General features: G+C 42.6%; 1 protein-coding gene across 2 annotated transcripts in view; it reads left to right on the plus strand.

Annotated features, from left to right (window-relative positions):
- The first annotated feature begins 3,130 nt into the window (after positions 1–3,130).
- Positions 3,131–14,839, plus strand: part of bicd1a (bicaudal D homolog 1a) — a 33,663-nt gene continuing 21,954 nt past the window's right edge. For both annotated transcript variants that reach the window (XM_028586050.1, XM_028586051.1), the window contains exon 1: positions 3,131–3,346. In XM_028586050.1, the coding sequence (XP_028441851.1) occupies positions 3,131–3,346 (216 nt within the window). The remainder of the gene's footprint in view (positions 3,347–14,839) is intronic.

Genomic DNA, 14,839 nt, shown 5'->3' on the forward strand with positions numbered 1-14,839 from the left:
ATTAATATGCGTTCCCCCAGCCTGCCTATGGTCCCCCAGTGGCTAACAATGGTGATAGGTGTAAACCGAGCCCTGGGTATCCTGCTCTGCCTTTGAGAAAATTAAAGCTCAGATGGACCAATCAGGAATCTTCTCCCTATGAGGTCATAAGGAGCAAGGTTACCTCCCCTTTCTCTGTTTTGCCTGCCCAGAGAATTTGGCCCACCAATGAGAGAGAGAGAGAGACATCATGGCTTTCAAACGAGCAAAGTGGCAGTTGGTCAAGGCCACACCCCCACCCTCCACCTTGCCCCCCCCCCCCCCCCCTCCTCTCTCCTCCTCAATAGCATTTAAAGCTACAGACACAGAAATGTCACGTCCTAAGGAAAGCTCACTGTGGGAATGGCTCTAGTGGCTGTAATTCTGCACAAAGCCTGAATTTTGGGAAAGAGACTTCAGATACAGTATTAGGGGACCACTAAGGTCTATATAAAAGAGACTTCAGATACAGTATTAGGGGACCACTAAGGTCTATATAAAAGAGACTTCAGATACAGTATTAGGGGACCACTAAGGTCTATATAAAAGAGACTTCAGATACAGTATTAGGGGACCACTAAGGCCTATATAAAAGAGACTTCAGATACAGTATTAGGGGACCACTAAGGTCTATATAAAAGAGACTTCAGATACAGTATTAGGGGACCACTAAGGTCTATATAAAAGAGACTTCAGATACAGTATTAGGGGACCACTAAGGTCTATATAAAAGAGACTTCAGATACAGTATTAGGGGACCACTAAGGTCTATATAAAAGAGACTTCAGATACAGTATTAGGGGACTACTAAGGTCTATATAAAAGAGACTTCAGATACAATATTAGGGGACCACTAAGGTCTATATAAAAGAGACTTCAGATACAGTATTAGGGGACCACTAAGGTCTATATAAAAGAGACTTCAGATACAGTATTAGGGGACCACTAAGGTCTATATAAAAGAGACTTCAGATACAGTATTAGGGGACCACTAAGGTCTATATAAAAGAGACTTCAGATACAGTATTAGGGGACCACTAAGGTCTATATAAAAGCATCCAAAGAGCACCTGCCTGCACCCACACACTCAACACAGTCCTCTGTAGCAGGTTATATTCACTTTTGTCTACAATACCACCAGCTAGCAACCAACTAGTCTCGCATTGCCAGACCTTCCTCCACAGCGCTGCGGAGGAGGAGCTCAACCCACCCATATATATATATACATAATTGCAAAAGGGTTCTCCAATGTTTTCTCAGTTAGCCTTTTAAAATGATATCAGATTAGTTACCTCCCCTTTCTCTGCTTTGCCTGCCCAGAGAATTTGGCCCACCAATGAGAGAGAGACATCATGGCTTTCAAACGAGCAAAGTGGCAGTTGGTCAAGGCCACACCCCCACCCTCCACCTTGCCCCCCAGAGACTTCAGATACAGTATTAGGGGACCACTAAGGTCTATATAAAAGAGACTTCAGATACAGTATTAGGAGACCACTAAGGTCTATATAAAAGAGACTTCAGATACAATATTAGGGGACCACTAAGGTCTATATAAAAGAGACTTCAGATACAGTATTAGGGGACCACTAAGGTCTATATAAAAGAGACTTCAGATACAGTATTAGGAGACCACTAAGGTCTATATAAAAGAGACTTCAGATACAGTATTAGGGGACCACTAAGGTCTATATAAAAGAGACTTCAGATACAGTATTAGGGGACCACTAAGGTCTATATAAAAGAGACTTCAGATACAGTATTAGGGGACCACTAAGGTCTATATAAAAGAGACTTCAGATACAGTATTAGGGGACCACTAAGGTCTATATAAAAGAGACTTCAGATACAGTATTAGGGGACCACTAAGGTCTATATAAAAGAGACTTCAGATACAGTATTAGGGGACCACTAAGGTCTATATAAAAGAGACTTCAGATACAGTATTAGGGGACCACTAAGGTCTATATAAAAGCATCCAAAGAGCACCTGCCTGCACCCACACACTCAACACAGCCCTCTGTAGCAGGTTATATTCACTTTTGTCTACAATACCACCAGCTAGCAACCAACTAGTCTCGCATTGCCAGACCTTCCTCCACAGCGCTGCGGAGGAGGAGCTCAACCCACCCATATATATATATACATAATTGCAAAAGGGTTCTCCAATGTTTTCTCAGTTAGCCTTTTAAAATGATATCAGATTAGTAAACAGAATGTGCCTTTGGAACATTGGATGAATGGTTGCTGATAATGGGCAATGTAGATATTGCATTAAACAGTCGAGAACCTTACATTTTTGTAACAAAAAAAACATAATGTAATCTGAAAACTGCTGCACTGGTTAAAAGAACAATGCAACTGATCTCAGCTGGTATTCTGTCTGTAATGGAGTGGAATGGAAATTTCTAAGTGACCCCAAACTTTTGACCGGTAGTGTATATGTAATATATATATATATATATATATATATATATATATATATATATATATATATATATAATTTATATTATATATAATATAATATAAATAATAGCATAAAACTGGACATGCAAAATGAAAACAATCCTGTTACTCGCTCTTCCATTGAGAAATGATTTAGCTATAACCAGTGCATAACTATATATTGTTAAGTGTAAATACTTAGAGCGTGCAGGACAGTATATCTTGCACTGATGCAGGTCCTATTAAAAGCTGTAAATGGTATGTCTCCCAGCAGAGGACAGGTGGCGCCCTTTCACCCATGAATAAGCAGAAACACTGCTCTCTGTTTTGCTGAGTGCCACACAGAAGCCACTGACCTGATTTTAAGACACAGGGCTCCATCTATCAGCTGGTATGGTCCTTCTAATGATATGGATCTGCTGTTAGCTGCTATTAATAATAATGCTGAGAAAAACATAATCATTCGTACATTTTTTTAATTGTGTCTCCATTGCCTGTCTGGTTCTCTCAGGAGAGGGGGGGCGGATATTCAGCATCTCTCAGCCTCCGCCCGCCTCTGTGGATCTGTCCAGAGCGGTGGAGAGACGGAGGGGGGGACCGCAGAGCGACAGGGGGACAGACAGAGACACAGAGAGAGAGGGAGAGAGAGAGGGAGAGAGAGAGAGGGGCGATGGCCGCTGATGGAGTATGCGGGGAATCGGCGGATCAGTACCGGGCCGAGTTGGAGCGGCTCACCCAGGAACTGGCCGAGGCGAACCGGGAGAAGATCCGGGCTGCGGAGTGCGGTCTTGTTGTTCTGGAGGAGAACCAGGCGCTGAAGCAGAAGTATGCAGACCTGGAGATCGAGCAGGAGACTCTCAGGAAGGAGTTGGAGCAACTGCAGGAGGTAAGACAAGGAGCTTGCTGTTGCTTTTTTGGACACTGTCTGTGGGCCCGCGAGCGCAATGCGGGCAGGTGTGTGTGTGACCGGCTGCACTGCCACAGCGGGGGGCCACCTAGTTTTATATACAGTCTATAGTGTCCACCTAACGCTAACATTCATATGCACGCATGGACGAGTGGGGAATGGGAAACCAGCAGTGATGTGGTCTCCACGGTCCCCAAACATACTGAACGATGTTTAATATCACTTACATTTAATTTAGTTGGAAATCCTTCCATCTGTGGACGTTTAACGGTAGGCCTCTCTGTTCTCATAATGCTCTAGGTTTCATCCCCTGAATCTGTTACCATGAAAAAGTGAATAATTGATGCTGTTTCTCTGCTGTGAATCTATTGGCATTAGATTAGGTATCTAATGGTATTAGACATTGTATTGCAAGGCCAGGACTCGGCAAGAACACAACCCCCCCCCCACACACACACACACACAACACACACACACACACACACACACACACACACACCATTGTGTTTCATTGTTTTAAGAGCCCTTCCCTGTGTGTGCGTAGCAACAGTCATTACTTTCAGGCAACTCTCTACTTGGGACTCTGACTGAGCCTTTTGGTGTTCTGCCAAGATATAGTTTTTTCTCTCTCTCTCTCAGAAATCCCTCAGTAATTGGATCTTCAGAGTTGTCCACTGCAGTATGTGCAGGGGCTCGAAGATACAAGGACATCGAGACGCACTGTGAAGATGGAGGATTTTAGATTACACACACACATTTTTATCCCTGTACCAAAATGCTGTGCTGTTGATGCATTATCTGTCTGCAACAGACTTTAAAAGTCCACATACCAACGCTTTAAAGTGGAGACAAGTGCTGGGTGATCCAGACTGAATAATATATGGCTGTGTATTAACATTCAGTCATTAATGCATACATGCATTAAAGTAACAAGAGACGGATGCTGACAGGGCTCAGAGCCCAAGGTTGCTTATGGAGATGCTAGAGCCAAGGGGCCAAGAGAAGGAGCTGAAGGCAAAGCTTTTGTGCGTGTGTGTGTGTGTGTGTGTGTGTGTGTGTGTGTGTGTGTGTGTGTGTGTGTTGAGGGAAATTCGTCAACTTTCATTCTCATCATTATTTATACAGTATCAATCACAACAAAATGCTTGAGAAAGTTCAAAGCCTACTTTTTTCTTCTAAGCAATGGTTTGCAAATTTCTAAACTCTGTGTTAAATAACCAAATGACTTAAATTAAGAAAGAGAGATGCGAGACACTGGTGGGAAGTAACTAGGTGTACTACTCAAGCACTGTACCTTAGGGTGCAGTTGGTAATTTTTATAAAAATAAGTTTTTTTTTCATATGCTGAAACTGTCACTAGCCTATATCCTGAAAGTAATAGATGAGACAGATCATTTTTTGAAAAAATAATGTTCTGCTGCCTCCTTGTGCTCCTAATGGTATTTGGAAGTTTCCACCGCACCGGAAGGAAACAACCAATCAGAGCCGAAGGGTCCCTAACAGTGTCTAACACTGCTTGTGAACTGCTGTCAAACTGTCAAACAAGGCACTGACCAAATATGAATCAAGGTTATGTTACTCTACTGCCTCAAATATTATCAGAATACATATTTTAGTGTAGTGTTTAGCTGTAAAATAGGAAAGTTTGGTACCCGGCCGCTATGTTGAAAACAGTTGAGCAAAATACCTGCACGGTCGCCCGGCCGACCACCTGCAGCAATCTCTCACGTTACAGCTAAACAGTAAGCTAGAATATGTTCCTGAAAACATTTGAGGCAAGAAAATGGCAATACAGTAACAGAATCTTAATTTTATATTTGAACAGCACTAGCTAGTTCAATCCTGCTCTTAAACAGTTAAGACTTGTAATGACTCTACCTTACATGTGGCTGATGGGGGAATGAACAGCTGAAATATGAGCAATTTACATTTACCTCAAACTGTCTATTTTTAAAAAAATAATTAAAAAAGTTATGCATGAAAAACATAAAATTGTTGCCAAACTCTTTGCATGACAAAATATAGGGAAAAATTCATTCCCATTTTAAGACTGTCAGAGATGCAACATTGGACTCCATCTGTGGGCGTTTCTTGCACAGTTGGCTCATTATATATATATAACCAAATGAAGAAATAAAAAAACGTGATAACATCACATGCTCAGCCTTGGTGGCTGGCCTGTTGCATTATGCATACATGGTTATATATTTACATCGCCCACTTTCTTCCTTGTGCCCTTTTATTCCACTGCTTGACTAGTTGGACATTTTGTTTTGACACGCACGCAGAATCAGAATGATCTTTGTGCAGCACACAGCAGCACGTTAGGATAAAGAGACAGCCTTATCCAGCCGGCAGCAGAGCTCTGTCCAGCTGATAGCTCCCACTTTATTATTGGATGATGGGTGATGGGGCAGATGATATGGAGAATATGATGAGACAGAGAAGAGAAAGAATCAGGGGGAAAGTATGATAGAAACAAAGTATTTAGATGCCAGAAGACAAAACGACAAGAGGCAAAGAGTCTGAGCTTGACGAGCAGCCGTTTCTATTCCTTCTAAACTTTAGGATACCCATCCAGACCAGATGGGTGGATGTGCCTGCTTTACTGTACCAGTGGCTGGAGCTTTTTTTTTTTATCAAAGGATAATGAAGTCACTTAACATACAATATGATGCTTTTGGCCTCTTCGTTAATAGTCCACTACTTACTTTTGCATAATTTGTGTAGTTTTATTTTTAAACTTTACTTTTACTTTGTGATCTGTCACATCTGCACCAATGTTATTCTGTCATTCTGTCTGTCTTCCTGTCTGTCAGTCTGTCTGTCTGTCTGTCAGTCAGTCAGTCTGTCTGTCTATCTTTCTGTCTGTCTGTCTGTCTGTCTATCTGTCTGTCTGTCTGTCTGTCTATCTTTCTGTCTGTCAACCTGTCTGTCTATCTTTCTGTCTGTCTGTCCTTGGTCTCGCCTGACAGAGGGAACATTATCCCGAGGTGATATTACTTCCACAGAAAGGAACACCTCCTGCTTCCTATCTGTCTGTCTGTCTGTCTGTCTGTCTGTCTGTCTTTCTGTCAGAAAGAAACACCTCCTGCTTCCTGTCTGTCTGTCTGTCTGTCTGTTTCCTCCTGCGTCCTATCTTTTATGAATATGAGACTGAATGGCAGAGAGCAAACCTGCCAGTACAATAACATCATACCCCCCCCACCCATACTCTAGGACAGGTGCATTATAAAAGGGCACGGCGGAAACTGCAGATGGAAATTGCCTCTGGGACTGAGTGGCCTGAACTGTTGGTTATTCCTATAAAAGACCAAAAATCTGTCTCCATGCTTTTTCTCTTTCGCTAGTATTAAGTATTAATCAATTATTTACTGTAAATAGCTGCCAAATCATTTTCTAAAATCGAATACAGACAAAGAAGTTTTCTTTTTTTTAATTATTCATGGCCTATTTGCTTGTCTCCTCAATTTATAAAAAATGTGGAAAAAAAATAATATTTCCTTGACATGACGTGGTCATGAAACTGCAGAAACTGAACGCAAAGACCGTGTTTTGGTTCTAAAAGCAGAAGTGTCCCCCCCATATATTTTCCCTTAACCCAGCTCTTTCACTCAGCCTCTTCCATGTCTCTTTCTCTCTCTCTTTCCCTGCCTGCCGGCCCCATTACTCTCTCATTCCTTGTATCTGTGTGTGTGTGTGTGTGTGTGTGTGTGTGTGTGTGTGTGTGTGTGTGAGTGTATGCCCTGTATGTCTCTGGATTGCTGCCTAAGCAGTGACGGAGAAACCATTACCCCGTGGTTCCGGCTTGTTAGAGCTGTCTCTGGGCAGATCAACCTCCGATAGGACACAGGAAGAGGCGGAAGGAGGAGGATGCCGCCACTGCAGAGTGGGCAGAGCAGTGTGTTCATATGGCGTCGTACAGTGATGTTTTAATCCCACTGTAAACGAGGTAGATAGAGAGCACTCGAAGAGCAGTCTTGTAGTCATAAAGTAATTGTATGCCCTTTACTCACTTATTAGTTACAACACATTCTCATTCCCATCTCGTAAAAAATGCACGCTTGGTCAGGTGCCGTTGGCGTTGTTATTGACGCTAAAAGTCTCCTTTAGCCTCATTTAACGCGCTTTATCTAAACGCGCTTGGTCGGGACTATTGGCATACCTTTTGATGCAGTTATTTTAAGGTAAAGGTCGTGGGTGGGCTTACGTTTCCCCGTGACACGCGGGAAGAACGGGACGGTTGGGTTTAGGTAAAGAAGAAAGTGACTTTAGGAAACGTTACACGCAGGACACGATACCCGGTCTCCAGGGGTGAAAGTCCTGGGTTGTTTGACCCATCCACCCCCCCAACCAACGTCCCTACGTGGAATTTTGGCCTTATGTACTGCTCGCTACCGTAGTCGCTCTTAGTGTTACGTCGTCTTCAGCTTCCATGTAGCTGCTGCTCTCCCCGGTACGTTCTACAAACACGCTGAAGGGCGCTTTTTTTCGTCTCTTCAGACGCTGACAGCCACTGTCCAAACGTCCGTATTTTAGTGTTTTAGAGTGAGTACGGGTTGTCAGTTAGTCTTAGTCTCCAATCTCTTTTAGTCTCTCTAATTAGTAGAAAATAATCTTTTCCTTTTAAACATTTTAACTCATAGGTCTGGATCAGGGTTAGGGTTAGGGGTTAAGTCATTTCAGCTAACTCATCTTTTAAGCTCTTATAAATTGAGTCTGCAGAAGAATTGGCATTTGTGATGAGTTGAGAAGAGGCAGGCAGTTCGCAGGTCAGTTATGTTCTCAAGTCTTTAGGCCAAGAAAGATGTCAAAATAAGTCTTCACATGGCAACTTCAGTCATGATTCATAAGGTCAGCATAAAATCTTCAGCTCCAAGACTGTGTTTTTTATGTTTCTTGCAGCTGTGTAGTCATCTGTCTCCTCGACGCTATTCTGGGTAGAGTCTGCACACACTCAACATTCATGACTCACAGTATTTGCTGACATTGAACTTGAAAATTGACGTAGATAGCCGTTGCAGTAAACATGGTGTGCTGTGACTTTTCTTAGCGATTTGACTAATGGTTGTCACAAAAAATCGCAAAACACTGTGATTGATTTCCACATACACAACAATGGGGAAAATGCTGCAAACAGTGCTGAAACCCACCCCTCTTTGGACCCATTTTGCTTCATCATACTTTCACGTGGGAAAATTATTCAAATCATACTGGTCCGGTTTACATTTTAGGATTTTTTAAGAAGTATGTTGCCTATAAAACTCTAAGATACAACCAATGCTATTAATACTCACTGGTGATATTAGCACTCATACCAATGCTTGAAGTATAGTAGTAGTACTATCACTGCCACAAAAACCAGTCCTTTCAGAAAATCTTTTTTGTGATTGTTGCGGGCAAAAATCCTTGATTATGCGGCATGTTTTCTTAAAAAATGCGATGGAATATGTGGGATATTTATGCAATTTCATGCAATGAAATTGCGGGAACTTGCAAAAATTGCGGTTTGATGAAAAAGAGAAAAAAACGTGATTCCCCCCAACACCCAGCTTTTCGATGATGTTCACGTCACGTAATTACGTTACTTCATAACGTTCCCATGGCAACAGGGGAAAATGGCTGCTCTTGTGTGAAGTAAACGCAAACTTTTTCAACTTTCTGTTAAACTACAGTATAATGTGACTTTTTTGCAACAAAAATGCGGGGATTATGAAATCATGCAAGCCCCGCATATTTTTCGCAGAAATCAGCAATTTATGCGGCAAAAGTGCGGCGTATTTGAAATAATGCGGCCCCCACATAAATATGCGGACTTTGGCTGGTTATGCATTGAATTATGCGATCGCATAATCACGTTTTTCTGGAGGGACTGAAAAACACTATCACCCATAGTGCTTCAGGTTCTCCTGGTTGAATGCTATCACATCCAGCGTCTTACAACTATGCATTGCTCCCTGACATTTACTTGGCAAACATCCAGAATCTGAAAACTGATTACTGGGATACGCACCAAGCATCTTACCTTGCACGGCAGCTGGATTCTCGCGATCACACGAAATTCCATCTTGTCAGGGCTCATCTCCAGATTGAACCAGATACAATTGTTCTTTGCTTTTGGAAAGCCCTGTCTGGTCCTGGTGCGCAGGGAAGTTATCATGTTGCAAAGTATGTTATTAACGTGCATTATTCTCAAGGGTCAGCTGTCAAATTCACAAATCGCAACAACACACGTTGACTGTTCTGTAGATGATTGATTTGCTGTCAGCCCATTCCCGCTGGGATTTTCTCCACATTATCTGCATAAATCAAGTTAATATCATGCGACTGGCTCGGTCATCAGACACCAGTGATGAGGGTGTGAAGCTGTTGCTTGACTTGATGATGAAGCCCAGTGAAGGACCTGGCAAAGTCACACTGGTTTTCAAACCTTCTGTGTCTCATACAGCAAAGAACAACACGCATCCAAAATATATTAGAAATGAGGAGTTATGGGCACCTGGTTAGCTCAGTTGGTAGAGCGTGCACCCATATTTAGAGGTTTACTCCTCGACACAGCAGCCGCGGGTTCGACTCCGACCTGTGTCCCTTTGCTGCATGTTGTCCCCCCCCTCTCTCTCTCTCTCTCCCCTTTCATGTCTTCAGCTGTACTGTCAAAATAAAGGCCTAAAATGCCCAAAAAATAATCTTAAAGAAATGAGGAGTTACATATTTCCCCCACCAACTGTTAACAACTGCAGTTACAAGACTCTGGAGCAGCAGAGTTACTGTTTGGTGCGATGGGATATTTATGCAATTTTATGCAGGGAGGACACATCTGGCATTTTTTTTCTTTGAAGTAGGGAATCGACATTGAAGAAAAGGTTTAGCAAAACTTAAATACTTCTTAACATTTATGAACTTTAAAAAACAGAAGCTCAGTACACCCTGGCGAGTTTGATGGGGCCTCCATTAAAGGACAACAATTGGGAAAGAGAGCAGCTGTGGTTGTAGATCAAGCTTTCCTGCATGAGGAGAAAGGATACATTACAGGTTTCTCTCCCCTCCCCTCTGCTCTTGCTCCTCTTTTACATTAGCTTGGTCTCGAGAAAGGGCAGTAAACATGGGGGCTGAATCAATATCTCATGAGATGGTGTTGCTCCCTTCTTTGGGTTTTGTGCTCTTCGCCATGAGCCCACCATCCCCCTCCTCGTCTCCTGTGGCGGTCCCCCCATCCCCATCCTCCCCAATGGTCCCTCCCTGGAGTGAAGTGGGAATTATGCATCAATTTCTGCTCCCTGTGGTGAGAGTGTATCATGTCTGAGGTAAGCTGCGCACTATTGGGTACACTGTAGCATGCATTGTGGAAATCGGTGCATGTTGATAAAACTCATCTGACAGATTTCGTGTGATGGCCTCAAAGTGGATCATACGGAACAGCTGTTGAATCAATCAGTTTTTTTTTTAGAGATGAAACTGTGACTGGCACCAGGGTCTGCTGGTTGGCAGTCAGCCATGGAAATAAAGCCAAATTTGATTTAACAACACTTAAAGGGGTACTTTTAATCCAGCTCTGTGTCATCTTTGTGTGGGCAGTGTGTTTAGATGAACAGAGTTTGGCTTCTCTCCGTGGCGCCAGTTCACAATGCTCGCAGATATCTGTCGTGACGCGTTTAGTGTCATCGGGCGGATCATGGCAGACCTCTGCTGCTCTGCTCAGCTAGGAGCTCCCTGTGCTGTGGCCATGGAGGGAATCCAAAAACCATTCATCTGCACACACTGCCCACCCTGCCATGACACAGAGCTGGGTTTTAAACAGGAAAAATCTCTTTAAGTAATTTAAGAAATGTATAGCCCACTCAACAATGTCTTTTAAAGTCATGGTGGTTATCTGAAGTGTAGTCATTAAACAGTTACTACATTGTTCCTTCAGTTTAAATGATATTGTTGTTTGGAGAAAAGAAACTATGCTCTTTGTGTATGCTAGGTGGTGTTGACCTGTGACCTTTAGCAACAGGCTCAGGGATGCTGTTGAGCATATAGATACGGACCTGTCTGCCCTTGTGTTTGGCTGTGTTTTATATAGGTGGGGGTGTGTTTTGTCAGGACCTAAAGGGAAGGTCATTTGTCTTTGTAGTTGAGTCACACATCAGGAACACTTTTCCTGCATGTGTGTATGGCTCTTCCCTTTGTTTTTCTCTCTCCTGTGTCTGTATGCGTAGCAGGAGAGGTGGGGGGTTTGGCTGCGGATGTTGTGATTGAGACCAGAGAGGGAGGGGCGGTGGTGAGTGACTCCGGCCCATCAGTCGGGTCTCTGTTGTTTCAGGTTTTTATGGTTGCACTGACTTGATGGAGGAGAGGGGAGGAAGAGAGAAAGTGGGGGCTGGTTGCTGCATAGAGAATGATTTAGTCAACGGAACTCAAAAGGAACCACATGATTTCGCTCAGTTATTTCTTTCTTTTAGACTCTTATTTTTCTTTTGTTCCTTATTTCAAAAATCTCATGATTCTCACATGAAGACAGAACAGGACTTAAAGAAGCTGTTCTCTCTGCAGAGACACTTCAGGCCTCGCCCAGCCCTGCATAGATTATGTTTTTAGGAAAGCTCCTTTTTACTGCAGTGAAATACAGTAGTTGGTAAGAGGGAACAGGACTCCCATGCCTGCAGGCTGCTGTATTGATTAGTCATCTACTTTAGCTGTGTGTGCTGCAAACTCTGAAAGCGTAGCAAAAAAAGCAGCCTGTTCTCTCACAAAGAAAACTTTTGTTTTTGCAACACAAAGATCTTCCATGTGTGAATTTAAGAACTATGGCTGTGACATCCGCTGCTTATATTTAAAGCTATTGTCCACATGGTTTCTTGATTTTACTAATCAGTAATTTAAAGCATCACTGATTTCAGTTATTCTGCCTTTTTTGTGTCTAGAGCAATTTAGTTTCAGCTCCTGTCTTCTTTCATGCATACCATCTCTGCATGCCGGGGAAAGAGAAGCCTCCCATCTAGATGACCAGAGGCCATTATGTCCAGCAACAATGTAGAGCAAGGACGTGCATGATCCTCACTGGCATGCGTGAGCACGTGCACACCCAGACATGCACTTATACTGTTATGGGTGTTTGACAGAATCAGGGTCAGTGGATTTGTCTTTGTCACTTCTATGCTGTTAGGGGCTGTAAAGGATCAGGCAGGTATTAAATCATCCCCTAGTTAACCCATTTAATTAACCCTAGCCTCCATCACAAGAGAGCTGATGATGTCAAGTGAGGTCATTAAAACTGAAAGGGTATATATATATATATATATATATATATATATATATATATATATATATTTGAAATAGCACACCATATTATATATGTATGTATGTGTGTAGTTGTTGTGGGCCTGCTTTTGGAAGGTTTGGAAAATGCTTAAAAAAATATAATAGGCCTGAGGATGCCTGCCTCCATTTTCGTTGCATAAGCATGGCTATACTGTAGTCTCTTTGCTTGATAAATGACTTAAACAATCAATCAGTTATCAAGCAGAAGATGTAAAATTAGACCTTTTTCAAAACCTTAAGTACTTACTTTGAATCCAGAGGTTGAATTCTAGCTAAAAAAAAATGAGAATGAGAAGGAACAGAAACGCTTGAATGTAGACAAGAGACTTAAACAGAGAGCAGAGAACCTAGTAAATACTTCCATGTGTCTGATGAAATGCTACAGCCAGCATCACCTTATTAGTAGCCTGTACAAGGATTCCCACAGGTCTGCGGGCTTGGCATGGAGGCTCTCCTGTGGCTGCACAAAAGCACTGAGTCACCCAGAGGCCCCATGTGTCAATACCAAGAGGGTCACTGTGTGCAGACCAGCCTTTCCATTGTAGTCAGTGTTTGTCTGGCTTGGCTGAGCCCTCTCTATCAGCAGAGACCCTCTACAGAGATAGGAGACAATGTTATCAGTTGAATCTGTCTCCTGCCATTGTGTCTCCCTCCCTTGTGTGCCTCTGGCTGCCTCTCTGGGTGTGTCTGCTGGCACTAACCCCGAATACCAATCCGCCTGTGAGCTTTCAAACACCTCCATCTTTTTTATTTCTCAATGCCATCATCGTTACTCTAAGCACACCCGTCCAAGCTCACTTTCCCTCGTCAGGATTTTTTTATCGAACCTGAGATTACTTGTCCCATGAAATACTTCTCCCACTTAGTCAAGCAAAGAGATGGTAAAGGGATAAAGGACTGTAGGGAGGGAGCTGTGTAAAAGGAGACTAGGAGAATAGGTCGATCTCCGCACTCCCCACATTAGCGCTCTAATTCGTCTTCACCCCCGGCAAGTCCCTGAACAGTTGACTCACTGAGGAGGCCCAGTACTTAGTTGAGGCTCATAATGGAAATGGTCTTTTGTCTTTTATTGTAGGAGGATTATGATGGAGGGAGAATCCACTTAAAGAATTCTGGATAAATAAAAATATGTTATAAGTTAGTATGGCAAACTTGGCAAAGAAGAGTTCAGCTGTAACGTTGATATATTCAGTATCCACCAGAAAAAGTGAACTGCTGTTTATTCACACAAAAGTATGTTGAATGATACTTACTTCCGTATGACAGTGTACTTTACACTCTCAGCCTCATGTTTATCTATTCTATTCTCATTGAACATGAGTGTGTCCTCACTGTTACGGCCTTACACGCTAACTCACGGCAGGTATGCTGCAGCCAAATAACAAAGATAAAGTTGCATATGGTTTGTGTGCAACTATGTGAGTGAATAAATGTGCCGCTGCAATATGTTTAAGCTGTGTCCCAGACATATCCTCTCCCTCAGGGTACAACCTGATAAACAGTGATAAACACTCATGGACACTATATGAACAGAACGAAAACAAGGCTAACTAGAATAATTCAGTAATCAGGATCTCTTAGATAGATTTAACATAACAGTACAAACAGCTTATTTAACTAACTTCCTTTATTCTCGAATGCTTTCTTATTTCTTTCGTTCTGCTCCTAATTTGTCAAAAGACAAATGTTTTCAGTCAAATAACGTTATCGCCGCCAAAATACCTTTATAATCTTTAAATACCTTCATAACCTCGGTGGTTTGTCAAAGCAATCGACTAACATGCCTCTTTAGCAATAACTACCTCTGCTAAGTGTGCTTTACCGGTGTTTCTGACCGTGAGTAGCTGCAAATTAAGTGTTTGACGCAACTATGTAATGGCAGGTGTATTGTTTAGGAGCTAAGGAAGCGCAGTGTTAAGTGTGAAGTTGTTTGGGTATATATAATACCACAGGCCAAGCAACAGCCATGTTTTGAATGGGCAATGCACTAGTTTCATTTTAAATTGAACACCTTTGGGTGTTTTCCTCTTCCTTCCTTCCTTCCTTCCTTCCTTCCTTCCTTCCGTCTGTCTGTCTGTCTGTCTGTCTATCTGTCTGTGTCGGGACACTCAGACAGGGCACTCAGCATTAAATCATCTCCTCCTTCTCACTCAGTGCCTTTTTTTATTT

Source organism: Perca flavescens, chromosome 8 (assembly GCF_004354835.1).
Source record: "Perca flavescens isolate YP-PL-M2 chromosome 8, PFLA_1.0, whole genome shotgun sequence".
Lineage (NCBI taxonomy): Eukaryota > Metazoa > Chordata > Actinopteri > Perciformes > Percidae > Perca > Perca flavescens.